Here is a 19,013-nt window from a genome sequence, read left to right on the forward strand (position 1 = left end):
TAGATGCAGTAGACGGTATCGAGTACAGTATATACATATGAGATGAGTAATGTAGCGTGTGTAAACATTATATTAAGTAGCATTGTTTAAAGTGGCTAGTGATATATTTTACATCAATTCCCATTATTAAAGTGGCTGGAGTTGAGTCAGTGTCAGTGTGTTGGCAGCAGCCACTCTATGTTACTGGTGGCTGTTTAACAGTCTGATGGCCTTGAGATAGAAGCTGTTTTTCAGTCTCTCGGTCCCAGCTTTGATGCATCTGTACTGACCTCGCCTTCTGGGTGATAGCGGGGTGAACACGCAGTGCCTCGGGTGGTTGTTGTCCTTGATGATCTTTATGGCCTTCCTGTGACATCGGGTGGTGTAGGTGTCCTGGAGGGCAGGTAGTTTGCCCCTGGTAATGTGTTGGGCTGACCGCACAACCCTCTGGAGATCCTTACGGTTGTGGGCGGAGCAGTTGCCGTACCAGGCGGTGATACAGCCTGACAGGATGCTCTCGATTGTGCATCTGTAAACATCTGTTGATTGCTTTTGGTGACAAGCCAAATTTCTTCGGCCTCCTGAGGTTGAAGAGGCTGCTGTTTCCTGAAGTCTGGGCCTGCAGCCTTGCGAGGGTTAACACGTTTAAATGTTTTACTCACGTCGGCTGCAGTGAAGCCTCCTGTGTTTGTATCTGGGTCTTTATGTTCAAGCTTCAGCTGTCATAGAAGTAGAAACCATAAAAATTCACACACTTATAGATTTTCGAAAATCTATAACAGCAGAAACTGTCAAACAACATTGACCGCTGATCTAGAGGCAGGGACTTCCTGGTCTGATACATGTCAGAGGAGAGGAGCAGAGAGAATGTAGATGGTGAAATACTTGAACATCTCTGTTTTTATGTATGCAAACCATTTTACAAGTTTCTAAAAGTGCAACACTGAACATAATTGAAGAATTTCAAGATATTTTGTACAGTAACAAATTTCATATGCTTCGAAATATCAAAGATACTTGCTAAACGAAACATACAAATCGCAGATGGTCCTGTTCAAAAAGTTACTGATAAAACATTACTAACAAATACTTTTTGATTTGTTTTCATCAACAGATCTCTGAGTTTAAGCGCATCAACAACTCATCACTCACCTCTCACCTCTCACCACTAACCACTCACCTCTCACCACTCACCACTCACCTCTCACCTCTCACCTCTCACCACTAACCACTCACCTCTCACCACTCACCACTCACCTCTCACCTCTCACCTCTCACCACTCACCTCTCACCACTCACCTCTCACCTCTCACCACTAACCACTCACCTCTCACCACTCACCACTCACCTCTCACCTCTCACCTCTCACCACCCACCTCTCACCACTCACCTCTCACCTCTCACCTCTCACCTCTCACCTCTCACCACTCACCTCTCACCACTCACCACTCACCTCTCACCTCTCACCTCTCACCTCAAACTATACAGAGCCAGAAGGGGAGCTCTTCGACAGGAGATGGAAGATATCCTAGACAATCTCGAACGGCAGGTAACTTCTTAACGAAATGTAGGTTCATTTTATATTATTTACAAAAATGGACTTTGGTTCTGGTCAAGACTGGAACTACTTGTTTGCCATGTTTTACTAGCTAGTTGAACACCTCTTAATGGTTTTCAACTACAGTTACAGAATGTTTGTACTACAAACTGTGGGAATAAAACATTTTAACTGGAAAGGTTCTGTTTAGTGAGGTTTACTGAATACTTTCACGGCAAACGTGTTTTCTGAATGTTTCAGATATGCAACAGTGAGCTTAAGGAGTTTAATCTGTTTTGATACGCATTTTTGTGTTGTGAAATTTAGGGGTGTGGTTTTGAAAAAGACAACTCTTAGTGAGTTCATACAAAAGTTAAATGGTTCAAAACGACTTCCTGTGTGCACTGGTTTCTCAGTGGATTGTGGGTCCATTATAGTCTTCATGAAAATTGGGCACTATTATGATTAACCCTCATGATTAGCAGCAATATACCAGAAAATGAGTCTGATTGGATATATTGATGGACCTTTAAGAGATTGCTGATCTGGTATTCTCCACATAAAATATTGTGAATTATTGACTTTTGTGCAATGTTTGCTGATTGGACTTTGGGTCTGGTCAAGACTATATGTTTGGCATGTTTTACTAGTCAGTGTTTAACTAGTCAATGTTTAACTAGTCAGTGTTTAACTAGTCAATGTTTAACTAGTCAGTGTCTGAAGTTTCTAAAACTGTTTGAATTATGTCTGTGAGTAAAACAGAACTCATATAGCAGGCAAAAACCTGAGAAATTCCATTTCCTGTTATTTTTTCTGGGGGTGGCAGATTTTTAAACCAAGTTCTCATTGAAATTACAGCGCGATATGGATGAGTTTTCACTTCCTAAGCCTTCCACTAGATGTCAACAGTCAATATAACTTTGTCTGATGACTCTAATGTGAAGGGGGGTCGAATGACACAGGAAATAGTCCCCACTGCCACGAGTTGACCATGCTTTCACTATGCGCGTTCACAGGGGAAGCACCTGCGTTCCACCGCTCATCTGAAGTCATTCTAATTCTCTCTGGTATACAACCTTCTAAAGATTGATTCAGTACATCGTTTGACATGTTTCTACTGACGTTATAGTGGACGCGCTTTGTGACTTTGGAATTGTTTACCAAACGCGCTAACCAAAGTAGCTAATTGGACATAAAAAACGTCCATTTTCAAACAATTTAAGCATTTATTGTGGACCTGGAATTCCTAGGACTGCATTCTGATGAAGTTCATCAAAGATAAGGAAACATTTATCATGTATTTTCTGGTTTCTGTTGACTCCAACATGGCGGCTAATTTGGCTTCTGTTCTGAACTCCGTCTCAGATTATTGCATGGGTTGCTTTTTCCGTAAACTTTTTTTGAAATCTGACACAGCGGTTGCATTAAGGAGAGGTATATCTATAATTCCATGTGTATAACTTGTATTATCATCTACATTTATGATGAGTATTTCTGTTGAAACGATGTGGCTATGCAAAATCACTTGATGTTTTTGGAACTAGTGAATCTAATAAACCAATGTAATCTCAGATTTTTTTATATAAATATGAACTTTATCAAACAAAACATGCATGTATTGTGTAACATGAAGTTCTATGAGTGTCATCTGATGAAGATAATTCAAGGTTAGTGATTAATTTTATCTTTATTTCTGCTTTTTGTGAATGCTATATTTCGCTGGAAAATGGCTGTGCTTATTGTGGTTTGGTGGAGACCTAACATAATCGTTTGTAGTGCTTTCGCTGAAAAGCCTATTTGAAATCTGACATTTTGGTGGGATTAACAACAAGATTACCTTTAAAATTATATAAAACACATGTATTTTTCAGGAATTTTAATTATGAGATTTCTGTGGTTTGAATTTGGCGCCCTCTATTTTCACTGGTAGTTGTCATATCGATCCCGGTATTGGGACTGCAGCCATAACAATTTTTCAAGCGCAGTCCATGTACATAAACAAAATATAGAACTTACTTTAAAATCAACGGTTTTAGTTTGGCATAAATTTGTACGTAAAAATCTGAGTCTCATCGCAATTCCGTAACCGTGGAATTGCCCAACTCACTCTATGTGGCATTCTGTCCTGCCGTTCTGTGACCTTCAGAACCACAAAATGACAGTCTGGTACCGTTTCAAACGACTGAGACATACAGAAGAACCAAACACTCACACACACGCACTATAACCACCAGAGGGGGCTGTGTTATATTTATGCATTAGATCTACAGCGGGAAACAGAGGGATTGGTGATTTGATTTACAGCTTGTCAATATTTATACACACGTATAATTTGAACTGGATCGATTGAATTATATTGTGTGTGTTTGTATGTTTAGACTTCCTGTTGGGTATTCATCTCTATAGAGCTGAGATTAGCGTATAGACTTCCTGTTGGGTATTCATCTCTATAGAGCTGAGAGTAGTGTATAGACTTCCTGTTGGGTATTCTTCTCTATAGAGCTGAGAGTAGCGTATAGACTTCCTGTTGGGTATTCATCTCTATAGAGCTGAGAGTAGAGTATAGACTTCCTGTTGGGTATTCATCTCTATAGAGCTGAGAGTAGCGTATAGACTTCCTGTTGGGTATTCATCTCTATAGAGCTGAGAGTAGTGTATAGACTTCCTGTTGGGTATTCATCTCTATAGAGCTGAGAGTAGCATATAGACTTCCTGTTGGGTATTCATCTCTATAGAGCTGAGAGTAGTGTATAGACTTCCTGTTGGGTATTCATCTCTATAGAGCTGAGAGTAGCATATAGACTTCCTGTTGGGTATTCATCTCTATAGAGCTGAGAGTAGCGTATAGACTTCCTGTTGGGTATTCATCTCTATAGAGCTGAGAGTAGCGTATAGACTTCCTGTTGGGTATTCATCTCTATAGAGCTGAGAGTAGTGTATAGACTTCCTGTTGGGTATTCATCTCTATAGAGCTGAGAGTAGTGTATAGACTTCCTGTTGGGTATTCATCTCTATAGAGCTGAGAGTAGCGTATAGACTTCCTGTTGGGTATTCATCTCTATAGAGCTGAGAGTAGTGTATAGACTTCCTGTTGGGTATTCATCTCTATAGAGCTGAGAGTAGTGTATAGACTTCCTGTTAGGAATTCATCTCTATAGAGCTGAGAGTAGCATATAGACTTCCTGTTGGGTATTCATCTCTATAGAGCTGAGAGTAGTGTATAGACTTCCTGTTAGGAATTCATCTCTATAGAGCTGAGAGTAGCATATAGACTTCCTGTTGGGTATTCATCTCTATAGAGCTGAGAGTAGTGTATAGACTTCCTGTTAGGAATTCATCTCTATAGAGCTGAGAGTAGCATATAGACTTCCTGTTGGGTATTCATCTCTATAGAGCTGAGAGTAGCGTATAGACTTCCTGTTGGGTATTCATCTCTATAGAGCTGAGAGTAGTGTATAGACTTCCTGTTGGGTATTCATCTCTATAGAGCTGAGAGTAGCATATAGACTTCCTGTTGGGAATTAATCTCTATAGAGCTGAGAGTAGTGTATAGACTTCCTGTTGGGTATTCATCTCTATAGAGCTGAGAGTAGTGTATAGACTTCCTGTTGGGTATTCATCTCTCTTCATATTTTTTGTGGCTCCCCCTTCCATCTCTGGTCTAAAGTCTTCAGTCCTAGAGGATTTGAGGTAAACCTTTTCTAAAGTCATTGTGACACACATGCTGTTGCCTCCTCAGCTCCCGTTATAGCATGCATTTGTCCACAGACAGGGACAGAGCTACAGCACTCTCTTTCACACACACAGAGAGAGAGGGACAGAGTGGTTGAGAGGTGTGTGTATATGTATATATATATCCAGAGAGAGAGAGACTACCATTCAAAAGTTTGGGGTCCTTGTTTTTGAAAAGAAAAACACTTTTTTTTTAATGGAATATAGGTGCCCATTCAAGTTTATCATTTTAAAGGGCTAATTGATAATTAGAAAACCCTTTTGCAATTACAGTATGTTAGCACAGCTGAAAACTGTTGTTCTTTTTAAAGAAGCAATAAAACTGTCCGTCTTTAGACTAGTTGAGTATCTGGAGCATCAACATTTGTGAGTTCAATTACAGGCTCAAAATGGCCAGAAACAAAGACCTTTCTTCTGAAACTCATCAGTCTATTCATGTTCTAAGAAATGAAGACTATTCCATGCTTGAAATTGCCAAGAAACGGAAGATCTCGTACAACGCTGTGTACTACTCCCTTCACAGAACAGCGCAAACTGTCTATAACCAAAATAGATAGAGGAGTTGGAGGCCCCAGTGCACAACTGAGCAAGAAGATAAATACATTAGAGTGTCTAGTTTAAGAAACAGACACCTTACAAGTTTTAACGGGCAGCTTCATTAAATAGTACACGCAAAACACCAGTCTCAACATCAACAGTGAAGAGGCAACTCCGGGATGCTGGCCTTTTAGGCAGAGTTCCTCTGTCCAGTGTCTGTGTTATTTTGCCCATCTTAATCTTTTATTTTTATTGGCCAGTCTGAGATATGGATTTTTCTTTGCAACTCTGCACAGGATCGGAACATGCGAACATCACACCTGCGGGACAGGTAAAGGATGGCAACAACAACTGCCCGAGTTACACCAGGAATGCAAAATACCTCCATCAGAATGTCTACAGTAGGCTGAGAGAGGCTGGACTTAGGACTTGTAGTCCTTGGAAAGGCAGGTCCTCACCAGACATCACCGGCAACAACATTGTCTATGGGCACAAACCCACTGTTGCTCACCAGACAGGACTGGCAAAAAGTGCTCTTCACTGGCGAGTCTCGGTTTTGTCTCACCAGGGGTAATGGTCAAATTCGCGTTTATCGTCGAAGGAATGAGCGAGGCCTGTACTCTTGAGCGGGATCAAGGTGGATGGTGTCAGGGAAATATTACATACCTACCTGATTTGTTTTGATACTTCTTAGCGCACGGATCCCGCTAGCGGGAAGAAATTCGACAACATCCGGTGAAATTGCAGAGCGCCAAATTCAAAATAAAAAATTGGAATATTAAACATTCATGGAAATACAAGTGTCTTACATCATTCAAAAGCTTTGAATCTTGGTAATCGAACTGTCAGATTTCAAAAAGGCTTTACAGCGAAAGCATAGCATTCGATTATCTGAGGACAGCGCCATATTTTTCAAACCCGCACAGGTGTCACAAAATCACAAATAGCGCTAAATAAATCACTTACCTCTGCTTGCAATCCCAAGGGTCCCAGCTACACAATGAATGGTTGTTTTGTTCAATAAAGTCCTTCTTTATAACCATAAAATAATGTTTAGGTGGCGCCATTGATTTCAGTAATCCACTCGTTCAACATGCAGACAAAGGAATCCAAACAGTTACCGGTAAAATCTGTCCAAACAAGTCAAACGATGTTTCTAATTAATCCTCAGGTACTCTAATATCCAAATAAAACGTCTTATTTAATAAGGAGAATAGTATGTTCAAAAGGGAAGATATATAGCGAAGAGAGCGCCCTCATTCACACGCGTCACAAGACTACTTTCCTAATGAGGGACACCTTGGATAAACTACAACTACTTTTTGAAGAATCAAGCCTGAAACCTTCTATAAAGACTGTTGACATCTAGTGGAAGCCATAGATACTGTATTCTGGGGGCTACTTATTTGTATATCCCATAGGCTTCCATTAAAAATGACAGCGACCCCCCCCAAAAAACATTCACGGATGGATTTTCCTCTAGTTTCTGCCTGCGCTATCAGTTATGTTACCCTGTTGAGTGTAGGGGGCAGTATTTTGATGTTTGGATGTAAAACGTACCCAAATTTAAACGCCTATTTCTCAGGCCCAGAACCTAGAATATGCATATAATTGTCAGATTAGGATAGAAAACACTCTAAAGTTTCCAAAACTGTCAAAATATTGTCTGTGAGTATAACAGAACTGATATTGCAAGTCGAAAACCTGAGGAAAATCCAACCCGGAAGTGCTGTTTTTCCTGAAAGTTCTCTGTTCCATTGCCTGCCTTCGCTCCATTTAAAGGGACATCAACCAGATCATTTTCCTATGGCTTCCCCATGGTGTGAACAGTCTTTAGACATAGTTTCAGGCTTTTATTTTGAAAAATGAAAAACTTTGGGCACGTCAGACAGGCGGAAGTTCAGGAAAATAGACCGTGAGCTAAGATTAATAGTAAACTGTTAAATATTTAACTAAGAGTAAGACCTGCTAAGGCTGAGTTTTTATGGTTTCCACTCTAACTTCCTGTCTGGGCATCTGGTTAAGGAAGTGAGTTTTGCTGGAGATAGTTTGAGCTGACAATGGACTTGGTGATACAAATCTAAAAGCTGGCATTCTTTAGACAGGATGTGGTGTGTGTGACCCGAGATATTGAGAGCCTGGAAGAGTTTAGAACAATGCCTCATTGTGTCAGCATCTGGGAAACTAAGCTGGGTTTGAAGCAAAACAACATCCTGTCCAGGAGATGGACCAAGGTGGCTTATGGGAACGGTAGAAATGACTGGCTAAGCATTTAGACCCTATATAAGATCTCTGTTTTTTCATTATCAGCTAAACTTAGAGTGTGCGGTCAACGGTTTTATCATTGCAATAATTAATCAATGTTGAATGAAGATGATTGTTTGAATAATGGTCCAAGTCTCTCAGTACTGAAACTTCCACTACAACGGTCCGTCGCGGTCTGGGACGGTGTGTCACAGCATCATTGGACTGAGCTTGTTGTCATTGCAGGCAATCTCAACGCTGTGCGGTACAGGGAAGACATCCTCCTCCCTCGTGTGGTACCCTTCCTGCAGGCTCATCCTGATATGACCCTCCAGCATGACAATGCCACCAGCCATACTGCTCGTTCTGTGCGTGATTTCCTGGTTGGTGTACACTGCAGTACTTAATGCAGCTGGAGGTTACACCAGATACTGACTGTTCGTTTTTATTTTGACTCCCCCTTTGTTCAGGGAAACATTATTCAATTTGTGTTAGTCACATGTCTGTGGAACATGTTCAGTTTATGTCTCAGATGGTGTCTCTCTGTTTCTGTCTGGATGGAGGGAGAGTTCAGTTCAATATAACTTGCTGAGGTGTCTCTCTGTTTCTGTCTGGATGGAGGGAGAGTTCAGTTCAATATAACTTGCTGAGGTGTCTCTCTGTTTCTTTCTGGATGGAGGGAGAGTTCAGTTCAATATAACTTGCTGAGGTGTCTCTCTGTTTCTGTCTGGATGGAGGGAGAGTTCAGTTCAATGTAACTTGCTGAGGTGTCTCTCTGTTTCTGTCTGGATGGAGGGAGAGTTCAGTTCAATGTAACTTGCTGAGGTGTCTCTCTGTTTCTGTCTGGATGGAGGGAGAGTTCAGTTCAATGTAACTTGCTGAGGTATCTCTCTGTCTTGTTCTTCTGTCTGCAGTCTACTGTTTTCAAAACACGGTAGCAAACAGTAGCGAAACATTTCCCAAAGGAAGCGTCATGCAACAAAAACTAAGAGTTTCAATTGGACAATTCTGTTCTGAAGGCCCCTCTCCCCGCGTTGTTCGTTTTGTTTCCTAGTGAACACACATTGAGCTCCACCTCCTCCTTCCTGAACAGAAACTAAGAGGAATGTTAAGTACTGATTTCCTGAAGATGGGTGGGGGCAAATGTAGAGTGTTTATAACAATCTGCCAGAGTGGTGTGTCAAATCAAATCAAATCAAATCAAATTTTATTTGTCACATACACATGGTTAGCAGATGTTAATGCGAGTGTAGCGAAATGCTTGTGCTTCTAGTTCCGACAATGCAGTAATAACCAACAAGCAATCTAACTAACAATTCCAAAACTACTGTCTTGTACACAGTGTGAGGGGATAAAGAATATGTACATAAGGATATATGAATGAGTGATGGTACAGAGCAGCATAGGCAAGATACAGTAGATGGTATCGAGTACAGTATATACATATGAGATGAGTATGTAAACAAAGTGGCATAGTTAAAGTGGCTAGTGATACATGTATTACATAAGGATACAGTCGATGGTATAGAGTACAGTATATACGTATGCATATGAGATTAATAATGTAGGGTAAGTAACATTATATAAGGTGTGTGTGTGTGTGTGTGTGTGTGTGTGTGTGTGTGTGTGTGTGTGTGTGTGTGTGTGTGTGTGTGTGTTCATGTTGGTGTGTGTGTGCATGGTGGTATGTGTGTGTGTGTGTGCATGGTGGTGTGTGTGTGTGTGTGTGTGTGTGTGTGTGTGTGTGTGTGTGTGTGTGTGTGTGTGTGTGTGTGTGTGTGTGTGTGTGTGTGTGTGTGTGTGTGTGTGTGTGTGTGTGTGTGCGTGGTGGTGTGTGTGTCTGTTGCACATTGAGACTTAAATCTGCTCTTAGTGAGTCTTACGCAGGTCTCATTGACACCCACCTTCCGGCCTCTCCTCGAAAACTTTGTCCTCGGACCCCACGGAGTACTCGGAATGATTGTCTGAAAGATCATCCTGCCACTCTGAGCCACAGATCAGATCAGAGAGAAACAGTACAGTGACTGTAACTCAGAGGGAAGAATTATTACTAACTTCACAGAGAAAGTTGAAGACACCACAAGATAACGATTAAAACCCAACAACTGGGCTAGAACACAAGACTCATTTATCTTCTCTCTCTCTATATATAATATATATATATATATATATTTATATTTACATATTTTTTTATTTTTTTATTTATTTAACCTTTATTTAACTAAGCAAGTCAGTTAAGGACAAATTCTAATTTAAGCCGGCCAAACCCGGACAACGCGGCCAATTGTGTGCCTCCCTATGGCACTCTCAATCCCGGCAGGATGTGATACAGACCTCTCTCTCTCTCCCTATATGTAACTATGCAAAAAAAGAAATGTCCTCTCACTGTCAACTGCGTATATTTTCAGCAAACTTAAAATGTGTAAATATTTGTATGAACATAACACACACACACACACACACTCACACACACACACACACACCACCATGAACACACACACACACACTCACACACACACACCACCATGAACACACACACACACACACTCACACACACACACCACCATGAACACACACACACACACACACACACACACACACACACACACACACACACACACACACACACACACACACACACACACACACACACACACACACACACACACCACTCTGGCAGATTGTTATAAACACTCTACATTTGCCCCCACCCATCTTCAGGAAATCATAACTTAACATTCCTCTTAGTTTCTGTTCAGGAAGGAGGAGGTGGAGCTCAATGTGTGTTCACTAGGAAACAAAACGAACAACGCGGGGAGAGGGGCCTTCAGAACAGAATTGTCCAATAGAAACTCTTGGTTTTTGTTGCATGACGCTTCCTTTGGAAAATGTTTCGCTACTGTTTGCTACCGTGTTTTGAAAACAGTAGACTGCAGACAGAAAAACAAGACAGAGAGACACCTCAGCAAGTTACATTGAACTGAACTCTCCCTCCATCCAGACAGAAACAGAGAGACACCTCAGCAAGTTACATTGAACTGAACTCTCCCTCCATCCAGACAGAAACAGAGAGACACCACGTCAAGTTATTTTGAACTCTCCATCCTCCACCTGAACCATGTCTGGAAATAAGAAAGGTATGATCTTTTTCCCTTTTTCTCACTTTCAGTTATTTTAAAAGGAAATCATCTCCCGTTTCTTTCCAACTATCACTATCACAAGCCGTAGAAAGTTGGTTTCAATTTCAGTTTAATCCACCAGAATATTCCGAACAAATAATACATGACATATTAAACGCAAAAATACTAATTGATAAAAAAAACAGTATTTTTGTAAAGAACGTTTAGAAAAGGTAAAATCATAAATGATGTCATAAATACCACTGGTGGAGTTATGTCACACACACAGCTAACGACAACATATGGAAATGTCTGCTCTACCCAAAATTACTACCAAATAATTGCAGCATTACCGCAAAAATGTAAGAGGCAAGTGGAAGGAGGAAAAAGTAAGGAACTTGTCTGTCGGCTCTGCATTAAAGACAATAATTAGTTAAAGATTATTGTGATAAATAAAAAAGTTTACCGGTTTCATTTAAGGACCAATAAATTCACAGCTGTGCCATATAGATTGCATATAGTTGGGAAGAGATTTTCGATGTACCGATTCCATGGCACATGATTTACGAACTGGTACGCAAAACGACGCTGGATTCAAAACTTGGAATTTTTCTTAAAAATGATTACACAAACTTCTTGCAACCAATTTAATGTTATATATATGGGGATACAATCTTTCCAGCTCTGCCTATTTTGTTGTGAAGAGACAGAATCATTAGATCATTTGTTTTGGTACCGTCCTTATGTAGCTAGTTTTTGGATCGATGTTCAGGAATGGCTGAAGATTTGTAATATTTACCTGGAGCTAACACTGCAGATAACACTGCAGACAGCACTACTGGGTGATCTGCAAAGTCATAGTCAATCGATCGAAAATGTTAGAATTATTGTAGAATTTAAAAAAAATCTTTAATTTACAATCCGTAGAAACAATGAGAATAGAAACTTTTGTGAAACATCATTGCACTGTTGAACAATATATGGCAAATAGAAATCCAATATGAATGGTGTTAAGAGAGATAGATGGGAGGCTGACTGGAAATGACTAATAACAACAAGATAACTAATGTAAAACATAATGTGTCCTTATAACAACAAGATAACTGATGTAAAACATAGCGTGCCCGTAAAACATATGCAGGTTTTAAGAACTTTTGTGAAAGATCCCAGTTTGAAAGACATGGCAAATAGAAATCAAACCAGATGGACATCAGAAATAGATGGGAGAGGTTGAGGGTAGAGGAAGCACAGGAGGAAAAACTAACATAATATAACTATTGTAAATTAGACTCTATAAAATGTATATAATATGTGTAAGCTGGAAATACAGGCCGAAAATTGTTGTCCACTAGTTTTCTCCAAGTGGGGGTGGTAGGGTTGGAGGGTAATAGAAAATAAAATAAGAGATCTTTGCAGGATGCAGAGAGGAAATTTATAATAACTAACGGTTATGGAATCATCTATAATAACTAACGGTTATGGAATCATCTATAATAACTAACGGTTATGGAGTCATTTATAATAACTAACGGTTATGGAATCATTTATAATAACAATCGGTTATGGAAACATTTATAATAACTAACGGTTATGGAATCATTTATAATAACTAACGGTTATGGAGTCATTTATAATATAATAACTAACGGTTATGGAATCATTTATAATATAATAACTAACGGTTATGGAATCATTTATGATATAATAACTAACGATTATGAATAATTTCTAATATAATAACTAACGTTTATTGAATCATTTATAATACAATAACTAATGGTTATGAATAATTTATAATATAATAACTAACGGTTATGAATCATTTATAATAACTAGCGGTTATGAATCATTTATAATATAATAACTAATGGTTATGAATCATTTATAATAACTAACGGTTATGAATCATTTATAATATAATAACTAATGGTTATGAATCATTTATAATATAATAACTAACGGTTATGAATCATTTATAATAACTAACGGTTATGAATCATTTATAATATAATAACTAATGGTTATGAATCATTTATAATAACTAACGGTTAGGTCAGGACAGGTCAGGACAGGACAGGTCAAGACAGGACTGGTCAGGACAGGTCAGGATAGGTCAGGACAGGTCAGGACAGGGCAGGTCAGGATAGGTCAGTTCAGGACAGGACAGGACAGGACAGGTCAAGACAGGTCAGGATAGGTCAGGTCAGGTCAGGACTTGTCAGGATAGGTCAGGATAGGTCAGGACAGGATAGGTCAGGATAGGTCAGGATAGGAAGCCGGGGGAAATAACAATCTCCCCCAAGGACCAAGGATTGGGTGACTGACTCACAGACATTGTGGAGACAAGTGATTGGTTCCCCATTACTCACGCCATCCCTTCACATGATTTAGAATAGGTAAAGACACATATTCACATATGGAAGCAATGTTGTAGTGCCCCTCCCTTCATGTTGTATTGACACCTCCATCCATGTTGTAGTGCCCCTCCCTCCATGTTGTAATGCCCCTCCCTCCATGTTGTAGTGCCCCTCCCTCCATGTTGTAAAGCCCCTCCCTCCATGTTGTAATGCCCCTCCCTCCATGTTGTAGTGCCCCTCCCTCCATGTTGTAGTGCCCCTCCCTCCATGTTGTAAAGCCCCTCCATCCATGTTATAATGCCCCTCCCTCCATGTTGTAGTGCCCCTCCCTCCATGTTGTAGTGCCCCTCCCTCCATGTTGTAATGCCCCTCATTCCATGTTGTAAAGCCCCTCCCTCCATGTTGTAATGCCCCTCCCTCCATGTTGTAGTGCCCCTCCATCCATGTTGTAAAGCCCCTCCCTCCATGTTGTAATGCCCCTCCCTCCATATTGTAAAGCCCCTCCCTCCATGTTGTAATGCCCCTCCCTCCATGTTGTAGTGCACCTCCCTCCATGTTGTATTGACACCTTATCCATGATGTAGATTCCCTCCCTCCATGTTGTAATGCCCCTCCCTCCATGTTGTAAAGCCCCTCCCTCCATGTTGTAGTGCCCCTCCCTCCATGTTCTAGTTGCCCTCCCTCCATGTTGTAGTGTCCCTCCCTCCATGTTGTATTGACACCTCCCTCCGTGTTGTAATGCCCCTCCCTCCATGTTGTCTTGACCCCTCCCTCCATGTTGTAGTGCCCCTCCCTCTATGTTGTAGTGGCCCCTTCTCCATGTTGTAGTGCCCCTCCCTCCATGTTATAATGCCCCTCCCTCCATGTTGTAGTGCCCCTCCCTCCATGTTGTAGTGCCCCTCCCTCCATCTTGTGATGCCCCTCCCTCCATGTTGTAGTGCCCCTCCCTCCATGTTATAGTGCCCCTCCCTCCATGTTGTAGTGCCCCTCCCTCCATGTTGTAGTGCCCCTCCCTCCATGTTGTGATGCCCCTCCCTCCATGTTATAGTGCCCCTCCTTCCATGTTGTAGTGCCCCTCCCTCTATGTTGAAGTGCCCCTCCCTCCATGTTGTAGTGCCCCTCCCTCCATGTTCTAGTTGCCCTCCCTCCATGTTGTATTGTCCCTCCCTCCATGTTGTATTGACACCTCCCTCCATGTTGTGGTGCCCCTCCCTCCATGTTGTAGTGCCCCTCCCTCCATGTTGTAGTGCCCCTCCCTCCATGTTGTATTGACACCTCCCTCCATGTTGTGGTGCCCCTCCGTCCATGTTGTAGTGCCCCTCCCTCCATGTTGTAATGCCCCTTCCTCCATGTTGTCTTGACCCCTCCCTCCATGTTGTAGTGCCCCTCCCTCCATGTTGTAGTGGCCCCTTCTCCATGTTGTAGTGCCCCTCCCTCCATGTTATAATGCCCCTCCTTCCATGTTGTAGTGCCCCTCCCTCTATGTTGAAGTGCCCCTCCCTCTATGTTGAAGCGCCCCTCCCTCCATGTTGAAGCGCCCCTCCCTCCATTTTGAAGCGCCCCTCCCTCCATGTTGAAGCGCCTCTCCCTCCATGTTGTAGTGCCCCTCCCTCCATGTTGAAGCGCCCCTCCCTCCATTTTGAAACGCCCCTCCCTCCATGTTGAAGCGCCCCTCCCTACATGTTGAAGCGCCTCTCCCTCCATGTTGAAGCGCCCCTCCTTCCATGTTGTGGTGCCTCTCCCTCCATGTTGAAGCACCCCTCCTTCCATGTTGTAGTGCCTCTCCCTCCATGTTGAAGCGCCCCTCCCTCAATATCCCAACCTGTTGTAGTTCTTCTTCCTCCCAGATCTGTTTGTGTTGCATTTTCAATTCAAGGAGTATAACTCTGTTGTGATTAGGATAGTTCCTAATCTCGGTTAACCTCAAATTGAAGTATTTACGTCATGTGTCCATGAGAGATTAGGGTAGTTCCTGTTTCCTGGTTCCTGATTCCCCTCCCAGAGTAATGTTATGTGAGGTTCTACCTAAACTGACCCACTGATAATACACAGTCATAAATACACACATCTCATCGTCATATTGTTCCTCCATGTCCCTACAGGATGCTCCACCACCTCCCAGAAGCACCGTAACTTTGTCTCTGAGCCGATGGGAAACCGGTCTGTGAGGGACGTACCCGGGATCGGACCTGTACAGGGCCGCAGGCTAGAGGAGCAGGGCATTAACAGGCAAGTGCACTACATAGGAATACGGTGTAATTACCAGGTAGGTTCACTACATAGGAATACGGTGTAATTACCAGGTAGGTTCACTACATAGGAATACGGTGTAATTACCAGGTAGGTGCACTACATAGGAATACGGTGTAATTACCAGGTAGGTGCACTACATAGGAATACGGTGTAATTACCAGGTAGGTGCACTACATAGGAATACGGTGTAATTACCAGGTAGGTGCACTACATAGGAATACGGTGTAATTACCAGGTAGGTTCACTACATAGGAATACGGTGTAATTACCAGGTAGGTTCACTACATAGGAATACAGTGTAATTACCAGGTAGGTGCACTACATAGGAATACAGTGTAATTACCAGGTAGGTTCACTACATAGGAATACGGTGTAATTACCAGGTAGGTTCACTACATAGGAATACGGTGTAATTACCAGGTAGGTGCACTACATAGGAATACAGTGTAATTACCAGGTAGGTTCACTACATAGGAATACGGTGTAATTACCAGGTAGGTTCACTACATAGGAATACGGTGTAATTACCAGGTAGGTGCACTACATAGGAATACAGTGTAATTACCAGGTAGGTGCACTACATAGGAATACAGTGTAATTACCAGGTAGGTGCACTACATAGGAATATGGTGTAATTACCAGGTAGGTTCACTACATAGGAATACAGTGTAATTACCAGGTAGGTGCACTACATAGGAATACAGTGTAATTACCAGGTAGGTGCACTACATAGGAATACGGTGTAATTACCAGGTAGGTGCACTACATAGGAATACAGTGTAATTACCAGGTAGGTGCACTACATAGGAATACAGTGTAATTACCAGGTAGGTGCACTACATAGGAATACGGTGTAATTACCAGGTAGGTGCACTACATAGGAATACGGTGTAATTACCAGGTAGGTGCACTACATAGGAATACAGTGTAATTACCAGGTAGGTGCACTACATAGGAATACAGTGTAATTACCAGGTAGGTGCACTACATAGGAATACAGTGTAATTACCAGGTAGGTGCACTACATAGGAATACGGTGTAATTACCAGGTAGGTGCACTACATAGGAATACGGTGTAATTACCAGGTAGGTGCACTACATAGGAATACGGTGTAATTACCAGGTAGGTGCACTACATAGGAATACGGTGTAATTACCAGGTAGGTGCACTACATGTGTATAAAGCCAAGTTATTGTTACTCATTGTGTATTTATTAATACTTTCTAATTCAACTTTTCTATTATTTATCTATGTTCTTTCTCTCTGTATTGTTTAGAACTATTTCCCTGTTAGTTATGCATAGTTTCAGAATATGTAGAACATTCTGGGAACTTTACCAGAACTGAACAGTAAATGACCCAGTTTTGTCTGTCACAGAGCTGACCAGATGTTGGGCCAGTACCTGGTGAGTGGTCGGGACCAGGGCCGGTTCCAGGGCTATCTGAAAAATACCACCGGGGCCAACGCCAAGCAACAAAGTGACGCCTACAATGGAATGAGAGACTGGACCGACAACAATATGTAGAGGAGAGCATTCACTCACTATCTCTGCTCCTTTCTGCTTTTCTTCTCCCTAACTAAGACTCTTCAGACCTGCCTAGGTCAACTTTCATCTAAAGCACATCAGCTGATGGACGTAATGTATTGATAAGTAATATTGAGTAATAATAAAGTTGATAGTTGTTTATAAGACACTGTACTTCCTTCTGTTCTTCTTGTCATGTTCTTCAACTGAGACCCTGGACCCTGTCCCCAGGTTAAAGTGATTGTTTTGGATGCATTCTGTTTTGGAATAAATCTGGAATTCACTTTTTGTTGTTGTTCTGCTGTATTCTTAATGGCTGTAATTGTCTTAAGAGTCAACATATTGTTACTCCCTGTGGAGTTCCAGGGAATTATCTTATTAACTTCAATCTTCAAGGTCTAATGAAGATGTTTTATTTTTTCTTATGTCAATATCAAATCATTTCTGGGTAACAATTAAGTACTTTACTGTGATTGTTTTCAACTCTCTGAGAGAGAGGCCTAAATGGAGGAGCAAAATGGGAGGGAACCTGAAAACTAGCTGCTATTGGCAGAGAGGAGAGAGGAGGGCAAACTCTCACTATTGGTGATGTCACCAGGCAAGCATGCCGACATTTCAGGCAGTATTTTCAGACAGCTCTTAGACTGAAAGGGCATTAGCATAATGTTCACAATGTCACAGTATTATTCCAACCTCACAGTGTAGAAATATACCTGCAATTGCCAGAATAAAGGAAACGCCAGCAAAGAGTCTTAATAATAATAATTATAACTTTATTCGTTTAGCACTTTTCAATACAATTAACAAAGTACTTCACATCATAAAATAATGAAATTAAATATAGCCACGAGCTACACAGGGTTCACAGGATGACAGAATGAACACAAGATCAGCTGGGTAGCTAAACAAACAATCTATCATGATGGGTAACTAAACAACACACTCTCATTATGGGTAACTAAACAACACTCTATCATGATGGGTAACTAAACAACACTCTATCATGATGGGTAACTAAACAACACTCTATCATGATGGTAACTAAACAACACACTATCATGATGGGTAACTAAACAACACTCTATCATTATGGGTAACTAAACAACACTCTATCATGATGGGTAACTAAACAACACTCTATCATGATGGGTAACTAAACAACACACTATTATTATGGGTAACTAAACAACACTCTATCATGATGGGTAACTAAACAACACTCTATCATGATGGGTAACTAAACAACACTCTATCATGATGGGTAACTAAACAACACTCTATCATGATGGGTAACTAAACAACACTCTATCATGATGGGTAACTAAACAACACTCTATCATTATGGGTAACTAAACAACACTCTATCATGATGGGTAACTAAACAACACTCTATCATGATGGGTAACTAAACAACACTCTATCATGATGGGTAACTAAACAACACTCTATCATGATGGGTAACTAAACAACACACTATCATGATGGGTAACTAAACAACACTCTATCATGATGGGTAACTAAACAACACTGTCAGGATGGGTAACTAAACAACACTATCATGATGGGTAACTAAACAACACACTATCATGATGGGTAACTAAACAACACTCTATCATGATAGGTAACTAAACAACACTCTATCATGATGGGTAACTAAACAACACTCTATCATGATGGGTAACTAAACAACACTCTATTATGATGGGTAACTAAACAACACTCTATCATG

At 41.2% G+C, this 19,013-nt stretch overlaps 1 protein-coding gene across 1 annotated transcript; it reads left to right on the top strand.

The window, feature by feature from the left end:
• Positions 1 to 10,861: 10,861 nt before the first annotated feature.
• LOC110533231 (barrier-to-autointegration factor-like) lies at positions 10,862 to 17,572 on the top strand. The gene is made up of 4 exons (XM_036989486.1): positions 10,862 to 11,003; positions 11,062 to 11,166; positions 15,608 to 15,734; positions 17,137 to 17,572. Exons 2-4 carry the CDS (start codon positions 11,148 to 11,150, stop codon positions 17,282 to 17,284), a joined length of 294 nt encoding a protein of 97 aa, XP_036845381.1. The 5' UTR covers positions 10,862 to 11,003; positions 11,062 to 11,147; the 3' UTR covers positions 17,285 to 17,572.
• Positions 17,573 to 19,013: the final 1,441 nt, after the last annotated feature.

Source organism: Oncorhynchus mykiss, chromosome 10, assembly GCF_013265735.2.
Source record: "Oncorhynchus mykiss isolate Arlee chromosome 10, USDA_OmykA_1.1, whole genome shotgun sequence".
NCBI lineage: Eukaryota > Metazoa > Chordata > Actinopteri > Salmoniformes > Salmonidae > Oncorhynchus > Oncorhynchus mykiss.